The 23052-nt window shown below is 46.3% G+C and overlaps 1 protein-coding gene across 1 annotated transcript; it reads right to left on the reverse strand.

Moving 5' to 3' along the window:
- Positions 1-5257: 5257 nt before the first annotated feature.
- On the reverse strand, positions 5258-19276 carry PTX4 (pentraxin 4). The gene is made up of 3 exons (XM_056537116.1): positions 18867-19276; positions 9671-10646; positions 5258-6064 (listed from the first exon to the last, which is right to left on the reverse strand). Exons 1-3 carry the CDS (start codon positions 19017-19019, stop codon positions 5424-5426), a joined length of 1770 nt encoding a protein of 589 aa, XP_056393091.1. The 5' UTR covers positions 19020-19276; the 3' UTR covers positions 5258-5423.
- Positions 19277-23052: the final 3776 nt, after the last annotated feature.

Raw genomic sequence — 23052 nt, forward strand, 5'->3', positions numbered from 1 at the left:
TGGTGCTAGAAAGTTAAACATATTTGTAAATTACTTCTATTAAAAAAATCTTAATCCTTCCTGTATTTATTAGCTGCTGAATACTACAAGGGAAATTATTTTCTTTTTGGAATGCTCTCTGATGACATCACGAGCACAGTGCTCTCTGCTGACGCTATTATAATAATAATAATAATAAGTCTTTATTTATTGTTGTCCTTAGTGGGATTTGAACCCAAGGCCCCAGCACTGCAAGGCAGCAGTGCTAACCACTGAGCCACCATGCTGCCCTTAGCATACATCTGCTATGCATGGTTGGACAGAGATGTCAGCAGAGAGCACTGTGGTCGTGATGTCATCAGTGTTCCAAAAAGAAAGTGAATTTCCTCTGTAGCATTCAGCAGCTAATAAGTACTGGAAGGATAAAGGATAAAGATTTTTTAATAGAAGTAATTTACAAATATGTTTAACTTTCTGGCACCAGTTGATTTAAAAGAGAAAAAGAAATTGTTTTTCCACCGGAGTACCCCTTTAACTCTTTCAATTCCCATTACCCGCAGGGAGTCCACATTTCCATTATGGGTATTTTTAAAGTGCCTGGACAAAGATGAAATATTAAAAGAAAGTGCATTTCTGGCATCCGACATATGCCTGCGTATCCTGGTTTTTAATGTGTTGCTAGTGCACCCGACATATTGGCAATGGCATGTGTCGCAGGAAGCTAAATAAATAATATTTTTAGAATTACAATTAATGTAATCTTTCATTTGATACGTTTTATTATTATAATAAGAGTGGAACTGTTTGTCCACATGCATACGCTTGTGACCACATTTCCAATTGCCAGGATGTCGAAGCTAGGGATCGACCGATATCGTTTTTTTAGGGCCGATACCGATAATCGGTGGAGGTCAGGGCCGATAGCCGATAACTTATACCGATATTCCGGTATAAGTTATCAGCTATTTATCCCCCCGCGACACCGCTGCAGATCATTGATTTAAAGCGGGCGCTTTAAATCAATGCACTGCAGTGGCTTTTGCGGTGCCATAGGCCGCCGCCACCACCACCCGGCTTCTCTCCCCTACCTGTCAGGGTGGTCCGGGCCATCCATCGTTCCTGTAGTGTTCGGGGGCGTTCCGGGTGAAGGGTGAACCGGTCCGGGCTGTCCTTCTCCGGCGGTCATATTCTCCACTCCGGGCAGGCTCCGGCCTAGTAACGCAGCATAGACGCCGCTGCGCAGTGACGCCGTGCGCAGCGACACACCTGACGTCACGGCGTAGCGGCGTCTATGCACCTACTAGGCCGGAGCCTGCCCGGAGTGGAGAAGATGACCGCCGCAGAAGAAGGACAGCCTGGACCGGTTCACCCGGAACGCCCCCGGACACTACAGGAACGATGGATGGCCCGGACCACCCCCATTATGGGTAAGTTTAATTTTTTTTATTGACTCGGAGGGTGGGGGAGAGGCCGGACCGGTATAGCGGTATAATGCCCAAAATCGTGATTATCGGCTGATCCCTAGCTTCGACATCCTGGCAATTGGAAATGTGGTCCCAATATTTGTGTCACATGGAAGCGTATGCATGTGGACAAACAGTTCCACTCTTATTATAATAATAAAACGTATCAAAGGAAAGATTACATTAATTGTAATTCTAAAAATATTATTTATTTAGCTTCCTGCGAAACATGCCATTGCCAATATGTCGGGTGCGCTAGCAATACATTAAAAACCAGGATACGCAGGCATATGTCGGATGCCAGAAATGCACTTTCTTTTAAAGGGGTATTCCAGGAAAAAACTTTTTTTTTATATATATATCAACTGGCTCCAGAAAGTTAAACAGATTTGTAAATTACTTCTATTAAAAAATCTTAATCCTTTCAGTACTTATGAGCTTCTGAAGTTAAGGTTGTACTTTTCTGTCTAAGTGCTCTCTGATGACCCGTGTCTCGGGAACCGCCCAGTTTAGAAGCAAATCCCCAAAGCAAACCTCATCTAAACTGGGCGGTTCCCGAGACAGGTGTCATCAGAGAGCACTTAGACAGAAAAGAACAACCTTAACTTCAGAAGCTCATAAGTACTGAAAGGATTAAGATTTTTTAATAGAAGTAATTTACAAATCTGTTTAACTTTCTGGAGCCAGTTGATATATATAAAAAAGTTTTTTCCTGGAATACCCCTTTAATATTTCATCTTTGTCCAGGCACTTTAAAAATACCCATAATGGAAATGGGGACTCCCTGCGGGTAATGGGAATTGAAAAAGTTAAAAGACCCGTTAGAGGGGGCAACATGAGAAGGTTATTATTGAATCGTGAGTCTTACTGGATGTTCATGTTGGGGACTCGGGAGCCCAACGGACTTAATTTACGTCAAGACTTTTTTGTACACATTTTTGTATATATATATATTTTTTGTATTTTTTGTATATTTTTTTATACTTTGTAACTAAGTATTGATATGTAATAGGTGGATTGTATGTCTGGATCCATGCTGCTTTTTACACTAATCCTGATCCTTTTTATGCTAATGATCATGTGACCAGATATCTGTGTATATAAGTCCATTATCACACTATGTTCTTATGCCATGACTAAGGGCTCAACAGCCCGAAACGCGTCGGCGACTGTGTCCTGTACTATTTGTTATTCTGCATATTGAATAAAGCAGCGGATTTTACCTGCCTCTATTGTGCCGGACCTCATCTATTGTTTGTACGCCACATACTGGTGTAAATCCAGGCATACACATTTGAATAAAGGGGTACTCTGCTGCCCCAGCGTTTGGAACATTTTGTTTTGAATGCTTGAAGCAAGCGGCAGAGGTCGTGACGCCCTTCGTAACGTCACGTCACACCCCCTCAATGCAAGTCTATGGGAGGGGGCGTGGCGGCCGCCACGCCCCCTCCCATAGACTTGCATTGAGGGGGTGTGACATAACATCACGAGGGGGCGTGGCCGTAACATCACGACCCCCTCCGCCTGCACCCAGCATTCTAAACAAATGCCGGGTGCTGCACAGAGATCACGGGAGTCCCAGCGGCAGGACCCCTGAGATCAGACATCTTATCCCTGGACTCTGGACAGTACCTGACATGGACAGAGGTGTCAGCAGAGAGCACTGAGGTCGTGACAGAAAAAAATCCAAAAAGAAAAGAGTTTCCTCTGTAGTATAAAGCCGCTAATAAGTACTGGAAGGATTAAGATTTTTTATTAGAAGTAATTTACAAATCTGTTCAACTTTCTGGCACCAGTCGATTAAAAAAATATATCGTTTTCATCCGGAGTACCCCTTTAATAAGACGTGCACAAGGCCGAGGGTGCAGGAATATGGGGACTGGAGGAGGGAGATGTTGGACAAATGAGCATTAGCTATCTGAAGTGTATGGCCAGCTCTAGGATTGTGGGGCCCTATTGTAGTGTGCTTCCTATACCTTGGGCCCACCAGAGACTTACTCCAAGTACTCATCCTATCTTTATACTAACACGCTATGGGGGAGATTTATCAAACTGTGTGGGAGAAAAAGTGGAGTGATTTTTCCACAGCGACCAATCACAGCTCATCTAGCGACCTCTGGTAAAGTGAAAGCTGAGCTGTGATTGGTTGCTGTGGAAATTTCACTCCTCCTACCTAAACCTTGTGGGAGAGGAAAAGCAACAATTAAACTCTTGTCCTCATATGCCGACCTCATATTCCATTCATATATCCCGCCCTCATATCTCGTCCTCGTATCTTGTCCTCCTATCCAGACCTCCTATCTTGTCCTTCAATCCTGTTCTCATATCCTGACTTCATATCCTGTCCTCCTATCCCTGTCCTCATATCTCGACCTCATATCCTGTCCTCCTATCCCGTCCTCATATCACAACCTCATTTCTCGTCCTCCTATTCCGTTCTCATATCCTGACCTCATATCCCGATCTCATATCCTGTCCTCATACCTCATCCTTATATCCCAACCTAATATCCTATCCTCATACCTCGTCTTCATATCCTGATCTCAAATCCTGTCCTCCTATCCCGTCCTCATATCTCAACCTCATATCCTGTCCTCCTATCCCGTCCTCAAATCACAACCTCATTTCTCGTCCTCCTATCCCGTCCTCTTATCCTGACCTCATATCCCGATCTCATATCCTGTCCTCATACCTCATCCTTATATCCCAACCTAATATCCTATCCTCATACCTCGTCTTCATATCCTGATCTCATATCCCGTCCTCATCAAAACCTCATATCCTGTCCTCATATCCCGACCTCATATCTTATCTTCATATGCCGATCTCATCTCCCGTCATCATATTCTGACCTTATGTCCTGTCCTAAGATGGGGCTGAGCTGCGATGAAGAGATTGTAGGCCAAGAATAGAAGGGGGCGTGACTTTTTTGGGATGGCTTGTGGAAGGGGCATGGCTTGCAAGCAGGACTGACACCTTCCCCCACAGATGCAGAGTTTGTGGAGTAAGATAGGGCTGGGATGGGATGAAGAGATTGTGGTTGAAGGACCTGTGATGTGGGTGTACCTGGCAAAAATTGCGTTTTTGGCCTTAAGCTGAAACAAAAAAGGGCTCAAAATAGAATGGGACGTGGCCTTATTGGGTGTGGTTTGCAGTAGGGGTGTGGCTTTCAAGGTGAACCAACACATTCACCAGGAGATGCAGAGCGGAGCTTGTGGAGTAAGGTACCAGAAATCCCATAGACTTGCATGGGACTTTAGACAAAATCCCTGACCCTCGCAAATGGGGGTGGGTTAGGGGTAGTTTAACTATCCTATATATTTAGTTGACATATAAGTAACATGTGACCAAGTTTCATCGATCTATCTTAAGCTGTTTAGAAATTATGCTGAAACATACACACATACATACATGTTTTAAAGGGGTATTCCGGTCAAAAACATATTATCCCCTATCCAAAGGATATGGGATAAGATGTCTGATCGCGGAGGGCCCATTGCTGGAACCCCCCACGATCTTCCTGCAGCACCCGCATTCTATGTGGGGACTGCGTTTCTATTTTCGGAAACCTCCGGGTTTCCAGGACTGGGGACGTGATGTCACGCCACGCCCTCTCCATTCATATCTATGGGAGGGGGCGTGACGGCCGTCACGCCCCCTCCCATAGACATGAATGGAGAGGGCGTGGCATGACGTCCCATCCCCAGTCCCGGAAACCCGGAGGTTTCCCGAAACTAGAGACGCAGTCCCCACATCCTTTGGATAGGGGATAAAATGCTTTTGCCCGGAATACCCCTTTAAAGATAAAATGGACCCATCTCAGGATCTTTCGCTCATTCTGACCAGCTAAATATACTAATATTTTTTTGGGATTATTGGTCACGGCAAAGGGTTTTATATAGTCCATGTAATGCGCCCATAGCTGTCGTATAAAGAATAGTCCAATATGGAAGCGATACTCTATTTACAAAGCAATGAAGTCTACAGACAGTGCTCCAGGCAGGTACAGTGCACTCGCTCCACTGAACCATGAAGGGAAGAGGCATCAGCTATGGTTAAGATGGTACCTCTTGGCAAGCCCTTTCCAGTGGCAATGCCAGAGACTTCTCCAGGTGTTATAGCTCTATTCCAGATAGCAAATCCTGCCAAGTATCCAACAAAAGCTTCCGAGCTGTCAAACCCACCGCCCAAGGTGTCCTGTTCTTGGCCAAGAACCAACGATCCTCCAGGAGGGATCTCATAACCTTTCTGAAATCTAGAGCCGGTAGAAATTAACCTTCGGTCAACGTAAAACCAGTATTTGCCTTGAATGGATGACCAGATGAAGCAAGTATGGTGCCAGCTGCCATCTGCCAGTGGTACAACAGGAAGGTCTCGGAAGGCTGGGTCTCCAATGACGAAATGAAGAGAATCATGCGTGGCCCCATGTCTACCATGAAGAACAAGCTTGTTGTCGTTCTCTTCTGTTGCATATGACAGGAGGGTGCCCACATAGCTGGATTTAGTCTTCACCCAACTGCAGATGGAAAATTCATGTAAAGGTTCCTTCAACCCTTTACCAAACGTTGCAAAATTCTCCGTGGAAGAATTGGGGAAAATGAGCATAGAATCCACATTACAGACTGCAAGAAGAAACAAGAGGAGAACGTCATTATCAGTATCCATCTATGTACACGGTGCTATCATTACAGCTGGATGGCTGGGACCTCCTTTAGGGGCCCAACACTTGTCATTCCTTGTTACCTAGCAGCGGAGTAACTGATGTAATTGGGGCAAAAGTAGTGACATGAAACTATACGACATTTCTGAATTTATTTTTTTCTTTCGGAGTGTGAACTTTTCTCGTCTGCTCTTTGGTCTGAATTGATTTTGGTGTATTATTTTATTTTCACATATGGTCTGGGGCCTGAATTGATTTTTTAAGTAAGGTCTGGAGTCTGGATTCCTTTTTGGGCCCTGTTTTTTTATTTTTTTATTTTTTCAAAATTTTTAAATATAGTAAACAAGGAAAAATATTACATCCATAATAATGAAACAATAGGGCAAGTGTCTTCTTCGATATTGCACGCAGGCCTAAAGTATCCACATATATAGCATACATGGTAAGAAGATTAGCCTAACAATCAAAAATGTCTCCAAGGGTGCCTAAGTATGTTAGCGATAACATAGTGTGCAGGAGGTCAATAGGGTAAAAAAGGTTGAGCACATTTAAAGGGGTATTTTTTTTATTTGACTATGCTACAGGGGCTGTAAAGTTAGTGTAGTTCATAATATAGTGTCTGTACCTGTGTGGGACGGTTTTCTCACAATTCTTCTGTGATTTTCACCCCAATATTTATTTTTAACAGCATACAGAATGACTGTTGTCTTAGATTTTTCCCAGGTTGCAATACGGCCGAGACCTGACTCACTGGTCAGCTGATGACAGGGAGCCGGTCTGCTTCAATGGCTGGAGGGATCAATCTGTAATTAATTCAACAGCTGTAGGCACCATGATTGATGGGGGTGGCTGGCTGATGGGGTGGCTGATGTGTGGGAGGGAGGAAAATGGAATTATGGGATTTGTAGTCAAAAAAGAAAAACTCAAAAAGGAAATACCAGTTCACAAAAAGCTAGCTACAGTGTTATGGTAATCTCACAACATAGCCATTTATCCCCAAGACAAGCGCAGATCCTTCCTAAGCATGTCCATTACTGTCTGCCTTCCCTGGGAAAATGTCAGTATTTGGTGCCCAGAGTATTAGTAGTGGTGCTGAAAATGGTACTTTCACCTGTGTGATTAGTTCTATAGCTTTCAAAACATCATCCCAAAATGGTTTAAAGGAGTACTCCGGTAAAAAAAAACTTTTTTTTATTTAAATGAACTGATGCCAGAAAGTTAAACAGATTTGTAAATTACTTCTATTAAAAAAATCTTTTACCCTTCCAGTACTTTTTAGAAGCTGTATGCTTCTTTTATTTTTGAATTTCTTTTTTGTCTTGTCCACAGTGCTCTCTGCTGACACCTCTGTCCGTGTCAGGAACTGTCCAGAGCAGCATAGGTTTGCTATGGGGATTTTCTCCTGCTCTGGACAGTTCCTGATATGGGCATCAGGTGTCAGCAGAGAGGACTGTGGACAAGACAAAAAATAAATTTAAAAAGAAAAGAATTTCCTCTGTAGCATACAGCTGCTAAAAAGTACTGGAAGGGTAAAGATTTTAATATTTAATAGAAGTAATTTACAAATATGTTTAACTTTCTGGCACCAGTTGATTGAAAATAAAATGTTTTCCACCGGAGTCCTCCTTTAATCTTTGAGCAGTGGAGCCATATATGAGATAATGTGCCCTTTTCTGAACAGCACCATCACCTATAAGATCCACTATAGAGGTAGTCGCAGGGCTTACCTCTGTTCCCTGCTGTCCCGTGGCTCTGTCATTGATAGAGCCTGGCTGGACTAGGCTCTATCAATGGATCGCAGAGCACGCAGATCAATGGAGCTCAATAGAACTCTATTCATCTGTATGAGGAATCTGATGATTCCTCCTAAAAGTCTAATAAAGGTTAAAAAAAAACTTTTAATAAAAGTTTAAAAGACACACATTAACCCCTAATTCCATGTTACAAGTTCAAATCACCCACTTTTCCTATATAAAAACATGCAAACATAATAAAAATAAACATATTTGGTATCGCTTTGTGCGTAATTGTATGACCTATTAAAATATAACATTATGCATCCTGTACGGTAAATGTAAAAAAAAATACTAAACCATAAAATTGCAATTTTTATAATATCGACCCCCCCCCCCCCCCCCAAAAAAAAAAAAAGGTAAAAAGCAATAAAAAAGTCAGATCAATACCAAAATGGTACCGATATAAAAAAACGATTATGGCACAAAAAATGAGCCCTCATACAGCCTGGTATGCGAAAAAAAAAAAAAGCTGCAGGGGTCAGAAAATGGCAATTAGAAAAATTCAAAAAAATTCAGAATTTTTTTTAAATTAGTAAAACATGACGTAAACTATACAAAGCTGATATCGCTGTAATCAGGCGGCCTAAAGTTTGAAACTAACATCCACAAGGTAAATGGTGTAGAAAAGAAAACCACCAAACCTGCAAAATTATCTTTTACTATTTCAATTTCACTTCACCAAATATATATATATTTTGGTTCAGAGAATATGTTATTGAAAAATTAAAAGGTGTCATTATAGTAGGTAGTTATGGCTATTATAGGGCGAGGAGGAAAAAATGAGCACCTAAAAGCGAAAATTGGCCCGGACAAGTGGATTGTCATGAGGAACAAATAGATTTTACTCCATTTTAGTCCCGTGGACAAGTAGTTTTTATAAAATTTCCACACCCCTGATTTTATTCTTCACTCCATGCAAGTAACTAGGTGTAGTTGGTGAGGAAGAGCTAAGGAGCTCCCCGTATAAGCGTGAGATAATACCCCCTGGAAGCTGAGGAAGCGCGCAGTATTTATCAAGCCAAGAAAGAGGGGGCAAAGAGGGGCGTGTCTTTTTCAGGTGCCTAACTGATTTTGGGCCCTGATTTTAGTTTAGGTTTGGGGTCAGTCTGAGCTGATAACGCATGTTAGATTGGGTACCGTAAGGTCTAGAGCCCACATGAGGCAGTACATAAAACAACTGTGTGTGTGGAGAGTGGTGGTCTGAATCTTTTGCTGTCTGGGCCCTGACGTTTCTGATGGTGGCCCTGTATGTAGTGGTGTTCATATTATCACATTAGGTGTTGCCCCTCAGGGTTATACATCGAAGAGTTACTGCTGAGATCTATCCCTTAAGCTTGCTCGAGCGTTTGTATGTTCTCAATAAGGAGGGTGGTTTGCTACTGCCAGACTCTGGTGGTGACTTATTTCCCCAAGAAAAAAACAACTGGGTAGTTAAAATCCAACCTGCCCAATCTTTCTCTTCCCTGACTTCTTCTGTCAGGAAAGAGTCAGGTGACCCCGATACACATTAGATGGACAGCTGGCCCAGTGGTCCCACCAAAATTGGTGGTTTCAGCTGACACATGTCTAATGTCTAAGTGGGCCCATTAGTAGACTGGCCAGGAAAAGTGAATGGGCTAAAGATATTTTATGCTAACCTGTCCTTTCACAGATACCATCAATTTCTCTTAGCTAGTATTTCATACCCATATAAGTGACCCTGGTGATATGTGACGACTCCCCCCCCCCCCCTTTGAAGACCCAGATCCAATGTCTACATCTTATGATCTTACGTGTTGCTGGGCCTTTGGTGGTCTTCTCTTCAGGTTCTGGGGCCTCGGTGACACGTGGTGTCTTCATGGTAGTGAGTACATCTGGAGGTCTCTCTTCCCCTTGAGGACTATCGTTCTTAGTCACATTTGCTTGTAAGGCTGACACGTGGATGGCGTTACTGTCAGGTTCGGCCATCTCCTGGGTAGTTTTGATATTTTGATGTGGGACCATTGTAACCCTTGGTGGTGCCCTTGTAGTTTGCAGAGCTGTTGTCTGCTCCTCTGGTGGACCAGCTGTCCTTTTCTCCTCTCTACGTTCTGCCGCCATTGGAGGCATCTTATTGATAGTGGTCATCAGCATCTGCTGTTCTTCCTGCAGCTTCTTCCTCAGATTATGTTTGGCCTGAAGCTTCACCATGCGTTGGTGGACAGTTTTGGGTCCAGTATCGGCTTGAGGTGGCATCTCCTGCTTGGTCTCAGGGGTTCGGTTCATCTCTTGTGGTGCTATCAATGCACTCGGTGGCAGGATCTCATTTTGCTGCATATTCTGTATTTGCTTCTCCAGACCTGCCATTTTGGCTCCTTGTCTTTCCACAGTCTCCCGTAATATCTCCATTCCCTTCTGTAGGGCGCTCTTGTCCTTCACCAGCTGGTAGATGATCCTCTTCTGACCACTGAGGGCTGACGTCAGGTTGGCCACCGTCACATCTCTCACTTTGTTCTCCTTGGTCAGCTGTTTGCTCCTTTGGGCCATGGCTTCCTCCAGAGCTGAGATCTTCAAGTCTAAATTTTTGGTTTTCTTCTGAATCTTTTTCAGCCAGAATTTGATGCCGTTCAGCTCGGTCTGAGTCACCTCATTGGTAGCATTGAAGGCTTCAGCCAATGAACTCTGCTGGGCATAGATGTCGTGAAAACGGGCATCGATGTTGTAGGAGATGTTGTAGTTTTCGGCGATCCCTTGTAGACGAGTCAAGGTTACTTCTTGAAAGCGACGAAACTGCAAAGGAACAGAGTGAAGATTATTAGGTAAACTCCATGCACAACCTTCATCACTTATGAAAAGAAATTATTGTATGTACACAGTGACACCACCAGCAGAAGAGTGAATACAGATCTGGAGTATAATACAGGATATAACTCAGGATCAGTACAGGATAAGTAATGTAATGTATGTACACAGTGATCTCACCAGCAGAATAGTGAGTACAGCTCTGGGGTGTAATACAGGATATAACTCAGGATCAGTACAGGATAAGTAATGTAATGTATGTACACAGTGGCCCCACCAGCAGAATAGTGAGTACAGCTCTGGAGTATAATACAGGATATAACTCAGGATCAGTACAGGATAAGTAATGTAATGTATTTACACAGTGACCTCACCAGCAGAATAGTGAGTACAGCTCTGGAGTATAATACAGGATATAACTGAGGATCAGTACAGGATAAGTAATGTAATGTATGTACACAGTGACTCCACCAGCAGAAGAGTGAATACAGATCTGGAGTATAATACAGGATATAACTCAGGATCAGTACAGGATAAGTAATGTAATGTATGTACACAGTGATCTCACCAGCAGAATAGTGAGTACAGCTCTGGGGTGTAATACAGGATATAACTCAGGATCAGTACAGGATAAGTAATGTAATGTATATACACAGTGACCTCACCAGCAGAATAGTGAGTACAGCTCTGGAGTATAATACAGGATATAACTCAGGATCAGTACAGGATAAGTAATGTAATGTATGTACACAGTGACCTCACCAGCAGAATAGTGAGTACAGCTCTGGGGTGTAATACAGGATATAACTCAGGATCAGTACAGGATAAGTAATGTAATGTATGTACACAGTGACCCCACCAGCAGTATAGTGAGTACAGCTCTGGAGTATTGTTACGTCGAGCGCTCCGGGTCCCCGCTCCTCCCCGGAGCGCTCGCAGCATCCTCTCATTCGCAGCGCCCCGGTCAGACCTGCTGACCGGGTGCGCTGCAATATCACTCCCAGCCGGGATGCGATTCGCGACGCGGGAGGCGCCCGCTTGCGATGCGCATCCCGGCTCCCGTACCTGACCTGACCCGTTCCCCGTCTGCTCCTTAGGGCGCGCGCGCGCCGGGTCTCTGCAATTTAAAGGGCCACTGCGCCACTGATTGGCGCAGCAGGCCTAATCAGTGTCATCACCTGTGCACTCCCTACTTATACCTCACTTCCCCTACACTCCCTCGCCGGATCTTGTTGCCATTGTGCCAGTGAAAGCGTTCCCTTGTGTGTTCCTAGCCTGTGTTCCAGACCTCCTGCCGTTGCCCCTGACTACGATCCTTGCTGCCTGCCCTGACCTTCTGCTACGTCCGACCTTGCTCTTGTCTACTCCCTTGTACCGCGCTTATCTTCAGCAGTCAGAGAGGTTGAGCCGTTGCTGGTGGATACAACCTGGTTGTTACCGCCGCTGCAAGACCATCCCGCTTTGCGGCGGGCTCTGGTGAATACCAGTAGCAACTTAGAACCGGTCCACCAACACGGTCCACGCCAATCCCTCTCTGGCACAGAGGATCCACCTCCAGCCAGCCGAATCGTGACAGTAGATCCGGCCATGGATCCCGCTGAGGTCCCGCTGCCAGTTGTCGCCGACCTCACCACGGTTGTCGCCCAGCAGTCGCAACAGATAGCGCAACAAGGCCACCAGCTGTCTCAACTGACCGTGATGCTACAGCAGCTATTACCACAGCTCCAGCAATCTTCTCCTCCGCCAGCTCCTGCACCTCTTCCGCAGCGAGTGGCCGCTTCCAGCCTTCGATTATCCTTGCCGGATAAATTTGATGGGGACTCTAAGTTTTGCCATGGTTTTCTTTCGCAATGTTCCCTGCACTTGGAGGTGATGTCGGACCAGTTTCCTACTGAAAGGTCTAAGGTGGCTTTCGTAGTCAGCCTTCTGTCTGGGAAAGCTCTGTCATGGGCCACACCGCTCTGGGACCGCAATGACCCTGTCACTGCCTCTGTACACTCCTTCTTCACTGAGATTCGAAGTGTCTTTGAGGAACCTGCCCGAGCCTCTTCTGCCGAGACTGCCCTGCTGAACCTGGTCCAGGGTAATTCTTCTGTTGGTGAGTACGCCATCCAATTCCGTACTCTTGCCTCCGAATTATCCTGGAATAACGAGGCCCTCTGCGTGACCTTTAAAAAAAGTCTATCCAGTAACATTAAAGATGTGCTGGCCGCACGAGAAATTCCTGCTAACCTGCATGAACTTATTCATCTTGCCACCCGCATTGACATGCGTTTTTCCGAAAGGCGTCAGGAGCTCCGCCAGGATATGGACTTTGTTCGCACGAGACGGTGCCGGTTTCTCTCCCCGGCTCCTCTCTCCTCTGGTCCTCTGCAATCCGTTCCTGTGCCTCCCGCCGTGGAGGCTATGCAAGTTGACCGGTCTCGCTTGACACCTCAAGAGAGGACACGACGCCGCATGGAGAATCTTTGCCTGTACTGTGCCGGTACCGAACATTTCTTGAAGGATTGTCCTATCCGTCCTCCCCACCAGGAAAGACGGACGCTGACTCCACACATAGGTGAGACAGCTCTTGATGTCAACTCTGCTTCTCAACGCCTTACTGTGCCTGTGCGAATATCTTCTTCTACCTTCTCCTTCTCTGCTATGGCCTTCTTGGATTCCGGATCTGCACGAAATTTTATTTTGGCCTCTCTCATCAACAGGTTCAACATCCCGGTGACCAGTCTCGCCAGACCCCTCTACATCAATTCTGTTAACAATGAAAGATTGGACTGTACCGTGCGTTACCGCACGGAACCTCTCCTAATGTGCATCGGACCCCATCACGAAAAAATTTAATTTTTGGTCCTCTCTAACTGCACTTCAGAAATTCTTCTTGGATTACCGTGGCTTCAACGCCATTCCCCAACCCTTGATTGGACCACAGGGGAAATCAAGAACTGGGGTACTTCTTGCCACAAGGACTGTCTTAAACCGGTTCCCAGTACTCACAGTCGTGACCCTGTGGTTCCCCCGGTATCTGGTCTTCCTAAGGCCTATCTGGACTATGCTGATGTTTTTTTGCAAAAAACAAGCAGAGACTTTGCCTCCTCACAGGCCTTATGACTGTCCTATTGACCTCCTCCCGGGTACTACTCCACCCCGGGGCAGAATCTATCCTCTGTCTGCTCCAGAAACCCAAGCCATGTCGGAGTACATCCAGGAGAATTTAAAAAAGGGGTATATCCGCAAGTCCTCCTCTCCTGCCGGAGCTGGATTTTTTTTGTCTCCAAAAAAGATGGCTCCCTACGCCCTTGCATTGATTACCGCGGACTTAATAAAATCACGGTAAAAAACCGCTACCCCTTACCTCTTATCTCGGAACTCTTTGATCGCCTACAAGGCGCCCACATCTTTACCAAGCTGGACTTAAGAGGTGCTTATAATCTCATCCGCATCAGGGAGGGGGACGAATGGAAGACTGCATTTAACACCAGAGATGGACACTTTGAGTATCTGGTCATGCCCTTTGGCCTGTGCAACGCCCCTGCCGTCTTCCAAGACTTTGTTAATGAAATTTTTCGTGATCTCCTATATACCTGTGTTGTGGTTTACCTGGACGATATTCTGATTTTTTCTGCCAACTTAGAAGAACACCGCCAGCATGTCCGCATGGTTCTTCAGAGACTTCGGGACAATCAACTTTCTGCCAAAATGGAAAAATGTCTCTTTGATTGTCAGTCTCTTCCTTTCCTAGGATACTTGGTCTCTGGCCAGGGACTACAAATGGACCCAGATAAACTATCTGCCGTGTTAGATTGGCCACGCCCCTCCGGACTCCGTGCTATCCAACGTTTTTTGGGGTTCGCCAATTATTACAGACAATTCATTCCACACTTCTCCACTATTGTGGCCCCTATCGTGGCTCTAACCAAGAAAAATGCCAATCCTAAGTCCTGGTCTCCTCAAGCGGAAGACAAATTTAAACATCTCAAGTCTGCCTTTTCTTCTGCTCCAGTGCTCTCCAGACCCGACCCATCTAAACCCTTCCTATTGGAGGTAGACGCCTCCTCAGTGGGAGCTGGAGCAGTTCTTCTACAAAAAAATTCTTCCGGGCATGCTGTTACTTGTGTTTTTTTTCTAGGACCTTCTCTCCGGCGGAGAAAAACTACTCCATTGGTGATCGAGAACTACTGGCCATAAAATTGGCGCTTGAGGAATGGAGGCATCTGCTGGAGGGATCCAAATATCCAGTTATTATATACACTGACCACAAGAATCTCTCTTATCTCCAGTCTGCCCAACGACTGAACCCTCGCCAGGAGAGGTGGTCGTTGTTCTTTGCCCGTTTTAACTTTGAAATCCATTTTCGCCCTGCTGACAAGAACATTAGGGCCGATGCCCTCTCTCGTTCTTCTGATGCCTCTGAAGTGGAAACCTCTCCGCAACACATCATTCCTCCGGACTGTCTGATCTCCACTTCTCCAGCTTCCATCAGGCAAACTCCTCCAGGGAAGACCTTTGTTTCTCCACGCCAGCGTCTCGGGATTCTCAAGTGGGGACACTCCTCCCACCTCGCAGGCCATGCGGGCATCAAAAAATCCTTTCAACTCATCTCTCGATTTTATTGGTGGCCGACTCTGGAGACTGATGTTGTTGATTTCGTGCGGGCCTGTACTGTCTGTGCCCGGGATAAGACTCCTCGCCAGAAGCCTGCTGGTCTCCTTCATCCTCTGCCTGTTCCTGAACAACCTTGGTCACAGATTGGTATGGACTTTATTACGGACTTGCCCTCATCCCGTGGCAACACAGTTGTTTGGGTGGTCGTTGATCGATTTTCCAAGATGGCACATTTTATTCCTCTTCCTGGCCTTCCTTCAGCGCCTCAGTTGGCAAAGCTATTTTTTATACACATTTTTCGCCTTCACGGTTTGCCCACGCATATCGTCTCGGATAGAGGCGTCCAATTCGTGTCTAAATTCTGGAGGGCCCTCTGTAAACAGCTCAAGATCAAATTAAACTTCTCTTCTTCTTATCATCCCCAATCCAATGGGCAAGTATAAAGAATTAATCAGGTCCTGGGTGACTATTTACGGCATTTTGTTTCCTCCCGCCAGGATGACTGGGCAGATCTTCTACCATGGGCCGAATTCTCATACAACTTCAGAGTCTCCGAATCTTCTGCTAAATCCCCATTTTTCGTGGTGTACGGCCGTCACCCTCTTCCTCCCCTCCCCACTCCCTTGCCCTCTGGTTTGCCCGCTGTGGATGAAGTGACTCGAGATCTTTCCACCATATGGAAAGAAACCCAAAATTCTCTTTTACAGGCTTCATCCCAGATGAAAAAATTTGCTGATAAAAAAAAGAAGAACTCCCCCCATTTTTGCTCCCGGAGACAAGGTATGGCTCTCCGCTAAGTATGTCGGCTTTCGTGTCCCCAGTTATAAACTGGGACCACGCTATCTTGGTCCTTTCAAAATCTTGTGCCAGATTAACCCTGTCTCTTACAAACTCCTTCTTCCTCCTTCTCTCCGTATTCCCAATGCCTTCCATGTCTCTCTCCTTAAACCACTCATCCTTAACCGCTTCTCTCCCAAAGTTGTTTCTCCCACTCCTGTTTCCGGTTCGTCTGACGTCTTCTCGGTGAAGGAGATTCTAGCCTCCAAGATAGTCAGAGGTAAAAAATTCTTCTTGGTGGATTGGGAGAACTGTGGCCCAGAGGAGAGATCTTGGGAACCTGACGACAACATCCTAGACAAAAGTCTTATCCTCAGGTTCTCAGGCTTCAAGAAGAGGGGGAGACCCAAGGGGGGGGGGGGTACTGTTACGCCGAGCGCTCTGGGTCCACGCTCCTCCCCGGAGCGCTCGCAACATCCTCTCATTCGCAGCGCCCCGGTCAGACCTGCTGACCGGGTGCGCTGCAATATCACTCCCAGCCGGGATGCGATTCGCGACGAGGGAGGCGCCCGCTCGCGATGCGCATCCCGGCTCCCGTACCTGACCCGTTCCCCGTCTGTGTTGTCCCGGCGAGCGCGGCCCCGCTCCTTAGGGCGCGCGCGCGCCGGGTCTCTGCAATTTAAAGGGCCACTGCGCCACTGATTGGCGCAGCAGGCCTAATCAGTGTCATCACCTATGCACTCCCTACTTATATCTCACTTCCCCTGCACTCCCTCGCCGGATCTTGTTGCCATTGTGCCAGTGAAAGCGTTCCCTTGTGTGTTCCTAGCCTGTGTTCCAGACCTCCTGCCGTTGCCCCTGACTACGATCCTTGCTGCCTGCCCTGACCTTCTGCTACGTCCGACCTTGCTCTTGTCTACTCCCTTGTACCGCGCTTATCTTCAGCAGTCAGAGAGGTTGAGCCGTTGCTGGTGGACACGACCTGGTTGCTACCGCCGATGCAAGACCATCCCGCTTTGCGGCGGGCTCTGGTGAATACCAGTAGCAACTTAGAACCGGTCCACCAACACGGTCCACGCCAATCCCTCTCTGGCACAGAGGATCCACCTCCAGCCAGCCGAATCGTGACAAGTATAATACAGGATATAACTCAGGATCAGTACAGGATAAGTAATGTAATGTATATACACAGTGACCTCACCAGCAGAATAGTGAGTACAACTCTGAAGGATGTAAATCAGGATTAGTAAAGGATAAGTAATGTAAACCTTAATTTTGACTATACTAAATCTAAATAAAAATGTAGTGTCCATAAATATACATGTGCAACAGGTGTTACAAGCTATGAGAATACACACAGAGACCAATGGTTACAGCGCCCCTTATGGATAAGATCTCATACTTACAATTTGAGAGAGGTGCAGGGAAATGCAGCCATCCCATTGATAGTTATAGGGATATCCACCTCCTTAGCACTCACTACATACATGGACATAATATACACACTCGTATACACACTCACTACATACATGGACATAATATACACACTCGTATACACACTCACTACATACATGGACATAATATACACACTCGTATACACACTCACTACATACATGGACATAATATACACACTCGTATACACACTCACTACATACATGGACATAATATACACACTCGTATACACACTCACTACATACATGGACATAATATACACACTCGTATACACACTTACTACATAAATGGATATAATATACACACTCGTGTGCACACTCACTATATACATGGACATAATATACACACTCGTGTGCACACTCACTACATACATGGACATAATATACACACTCGTATACACACTCACTACATACATGGACATAATATACACACTCGTATACACACTCACTACATACATGGACACAATATACACACTTGTGTGCACACTCACTACATACATGGACATAATATACACACTCGTATACACACTCACTACATACATGGATACAATATACACACTCGTGTGCACACTCACTACATACATAGACATAATATACACACTCATATACACACTCACTATATACATGGACATAATATACACACTTGTATACACACTCACTACATACATGGACATAATATACACACTCGTGTGCACACTCACTACATACATGGACATAATATACACACTCGTATACACACTCACTATATACATGGACATAATATACACACTCGTATACACACTCACTACATACATGGACATAATATACACACTCGTGTGCACACTCACTACATACATGGACATAATATACACACTCGTATACACACTCACTATATACATGGACATAATATACACACTCACTACATACATGGACATAATATACACACTCGTATACACACTCACTATATACATGGACATAATATACACACTCGTGTGCACACTCACTACATACATGGACATAATATACACACTCGTATACACACTCACTATATACATGGACATAATATACACACTCGTATACACACTCACTATATACATGGACATAATATACACACTTGTGAGCACACTCACTACATACATGGACATAATATACACACTCGTGTGCACACTCACTATATACATGGACATAATATACACACTCACTACATACATGGACATAATATACACACTCGTGTGCACACTCACTACATACATGGACATAATATACACTTGTGTGCACACTCACTACATACATGGACATAATATACACTTGTGTGCACACTCACTACATACATGGACATAATATACACTTGTGTGCACACTCAATACATGCAGGGACCATATCTACCGTCCCACCTCACCTGTTCCTCCAGTCGTCTGAAACGTTCAAAGAAAGGCTTCCTCTGTTCTAGAAGACGACTCTGCTCCATGAAGACACCGGGAAGACACAGGACGGAGAGAAGCAGGAGTGATCTGCACATGGTGCCACCTGTAGTCATCGTCATCATCATCATCCAGGAGAAGTTGCTGTTTTGTGGTAATGTATAAGAACTACAGAAAAGTCTCCAGTGATCGCCTTGTGATGCTCCGCCTCCTACGCCATTCTCTTCCTCTACTCACTGTATATTATTCCCTGTATCCCCTCGCTCTCTCGTGTCTGTACTCAGTCGCTCCTTCTCGTCCTCTGACTCGTGTCCCCCCCCCCCCCAGGCCGCCTCCATCCACAAATAGATGGGTTTTGCAGGCACCAGGACTATTCCCAATGAGCTTATTTTAGCCGCTAGAAGAGACTCCAGAAAAAAGTGATATTTATGGTTGACTAAGAAAGTGACTACAGGAGGTCAGACTTATTTATGTCTTTTACAGATACCAAGATCTCATTTCATCTCAGCCGAAATTATTACAGGATGCAAGAGACCCAGGAATATAGATGACGGTACACAGTGTATCCAAAAGTATCTAATATTCTGCCTGTCATCATACATTATAATAGTTATATTCTTGTATATAGGAGCAGTATTATAGCAGTTATATTCTTGTATATAGGAGCAGTATTATAGTAGTTATATTCTTGTATATAGGGAGCAGTATTATAGTAGTTATATTCTTGTACATAGGAGACAGTATTATAGTACTTATATTCTTGTATATAGGAGCAGTATTATAGTAGTTATATTCTTGTATATAGGAGCAGTATTATAGTAGTTATATTCTTGTATATAGGAGCAGTATTATAGTAGTTATATTCCTGTATATAGGAGCAGTATTATAGTAGTTATATTCTTGTATATAGGAGCAGTATTATAGTAGTTATATTCTTGTATATAGGAGCAGTATTATTGTAGTTATATTCTTGTATATAGGAGGTAGTATTATAGTAGTTATATTCTTGTATATAGGAGCAGTATTATAGTAGTTATATTCTTGTATATAGGAGCAGTATTATAGTAGTTATATTCTTGTATATAGGTCCTTTATACAAGAATATAACTACGATAATACTGCTCCTATATACAAGAATATAACTACTATAATACTGCTCCTATATACAAGAATATAACTACTATAATACTGCTCCTATATTATAGGAGCAGTATTATAGTAGTTATATTCTTGTATATAGGAGCAGTATTATAGTAGTTATATTCTTGTATATAGGTGCAGTATTATAGTAGTTATATTCTTGTATATAGGAGGCATTATAGTAGTTATATTCTTGTACATAGGGAGCAGTATTATAGTAGAAGATGGAGTAGGCTTCCCAGCAGTACACAGTGAGGCAGACAGTCTGAAAGGCAGGTGAAAGGCAGGTAGAAGATACATACAACTATACAATTAATGAGCCACCCACCCACCTGGCCAGGCCAGCCTGTTTTTGGGTCCATGCAGATGCCCACTGAGAAAGCCAGCAGAGAGATCAGGGCACTTCTTTGGCAGGGCTCTGTACACTGAGAATAAGCAGGGCTCTGTACACCGAGGACCAGCAGGGCTCTGTACACCGGTGACAAGCAGGGCTCTGTACACCGAGGACAAGCAGGACTCTGTACACCGAGGACAAGCAGGGCTCTGTACACCGAGGATAAGCAGGGCTCTGTACACTGAGGACAAGCAGGGCTCTGTGCACTGAGGACAAGCAGGGCTCTGTGCACTGAGGACAAACAGGGCTTCATACACCAAGGACAAGCAGGGCTCTGTACACCGAGGACAAGCAGGGCTCCATACACCGAGGACAACCAGGGCTCCGTACACTGAGTACAAGCAGGGCTCTGTACACTGAGGACAAGCAAGGCTCTGTACACTGATTGCAAGCAGGGCTCTGTACACTCAAGACAAGCAGGGCTCTGTACACTGAGAACAAGCAGGGCTCTGTACACTGAGGACAAACAGGGCTCTGTGCACTAAGGACAAGCAGGGCTCTGTACACCGAGGACAAGCAGGGCTCTGTACACCGAGGACAAGCAGGGCTCTGTACACTGAGGACAAGCAGGGCTCTGTACACTGAGGACAAGCAGGGCTCTGTACACTGAGAACAAGCAGGGCTCTGTACACCGAGGACAAGCAGGGCTCTGTACACTGAGAACAAGCAGGGCTCTGTACACCGAGGACAAGCGGGGCTCCGTACACGGAGGACAAGCGGGGTCCGCACCCAGAGGACAAGCGGGTTCCGTACACCGAGGAAAAGCGGGGCTCCGTACACCGAGGAAAAGTGGGGCTCCGTACATGGAGGACAAGCAGGGCCTTGTATACCCAGGACAAGCAGGGCTCAGCAAACTGAGGACAAGCGGGGCACTGTACACTGAGGACAAGCATGAGTCCTTACAACGAGAACAAGTGGGGCTCCGTACACCGAGGACAAGCGGGGCTCCGTACACCGAGGACAAGCGGGGCTCTGTACACCAAGGACAATCGGGGCTCTGTACACTGAGGACAAGCAGGGCTCTGTGCACTGAGGACAAGCAGGGCTCTGTGCACTGTGGACAAAAAGGGCTTCATACACCAAGGACAAGCAGGGCTCTGTACACCGAGGACAAGAAGGGCTCCGTACACTGAGGACAACCAGGGCTCCGTACACTGAGGACAAGCAGGGCTTTGTACACTGAGGACAAGCAAGGCTCTGTACACTGATTACAAGCAGGGCTCTGTACACTGAGAACAAGCAGGGCTCTGTACACTGAGGACAAGCAGGGCTCTGTACACCGAGGACAAGCCGGGCTCTGTACACTGAGGACAAGCAGGGAACTGTACACCGAGGACAAGCAGGGCCCTGTACACCCAGGAAAAGCAGGGCTCCATACACTGAGGATAAGCAGGGCTCCGTACACCGAGGACAAGCGGGGCTCCGTACACCGAGGACAAGCGGGGCTCCATACACCGAGGACAAGCGGGGCTCCGTACACCGAGGACAAGCGGGGCTCTGTACACTGAGGACAATCAGGGCTCCGTACACCAAAGACAAGCGGGGCTCCATACACTGAGGACAAGCAGGGCGGACACACTGGATTTTGGTGGCAGCAGTGAACTCTGGCGCTGCCGCACTTAGATGTGAAGTTCACATGACCTACACCGAGGACAAGCAGGGCTCTGCACACCGAGGACAAGCAGGGCTCTGTACACTGAGGACAAGCAGGGCTCTGTACTCAGAGGACAAGCAGGGCTCTGTACACCGAGGACAAGCAGGGCTCTGTACACGGAGGACAAGCAGGGCTCTGTACACCGAGGACAAGCAGGGCTCTGTACACTGAGGACAAGCAGGGCTCCGTACACTGAGGACAAGCAGGGTTGGCACACTGGTCTTCAGCAGAAGCAGTGAACTCTGGCGCTACCGCGCGTTCACATGACCTACACCGAGGACAAGCGGGGCTCTGTACACCGAGGACAAGCCAGGCTCTGTACACTGAGGACAAGCAGGGCCCTGTACACCGAGGACAAGCAGGGCCCTGTACACCCAGGACAAGCAGGGCTCCCTACACTGAGGATAAGCAGGGCTCCGTACACCGAGGACAAGCGGGGCTCCGTACACCGAGGACAAGCGGGCCTCCGTACACCGAGGACAAGCGGGGTCCGCACCCAGAGGACAAGCGGGGTCCGTACACCGAGGAAAAGCGGGGCTCCGTACATGGAGTACAAGCAGGGCACTGTATACCCATGACAAGCAGGGCTCAGCACACTGAGGACAAGCGGGGCTCTGTACACCGAGGACAAGCGGGGCTCCGTACACCGAGGACAAGCGGGGCTCTGTACACTGAGGACAAGCAGGGCTCTCTACACTGAGGACAAGCAGGGCCCTGTACACCGAGGACAAGCAGGGCTCCGTACACCGAGGACAAGCGGGGCTCCGTACACCGAGGACAAGCGGGGCTCCGTACACCGAGGACAAGTGGGGCTCCAAACACTGAGGACAAACAGGGCTCCGTACACCGAAGACAAGCGGGGCTCCAAACACTGAGCACAAGCAGGGCGGACACACTGGATTTCGGTGGCAGCAGTGAACTCCGGCGCTGCCGCACTTAGATGTGAAGTTCACATGACCTACACCGAGGACAAGCA

The sequence above is a fragment of the Hyla sarda genome, chromosome 8 (assembly GCF_029499605.1).
Source record: "Hyla sarda isolate aHylSar1 chromosome 8, aHylSar1.hap1, whole genome shotgun sequence".
Taxonomy (NCBI): Eukaryota; Metazoa; Chordata; class Amphibia; order Anura; family Hylidae; genus Hyla; species Hyla sarda.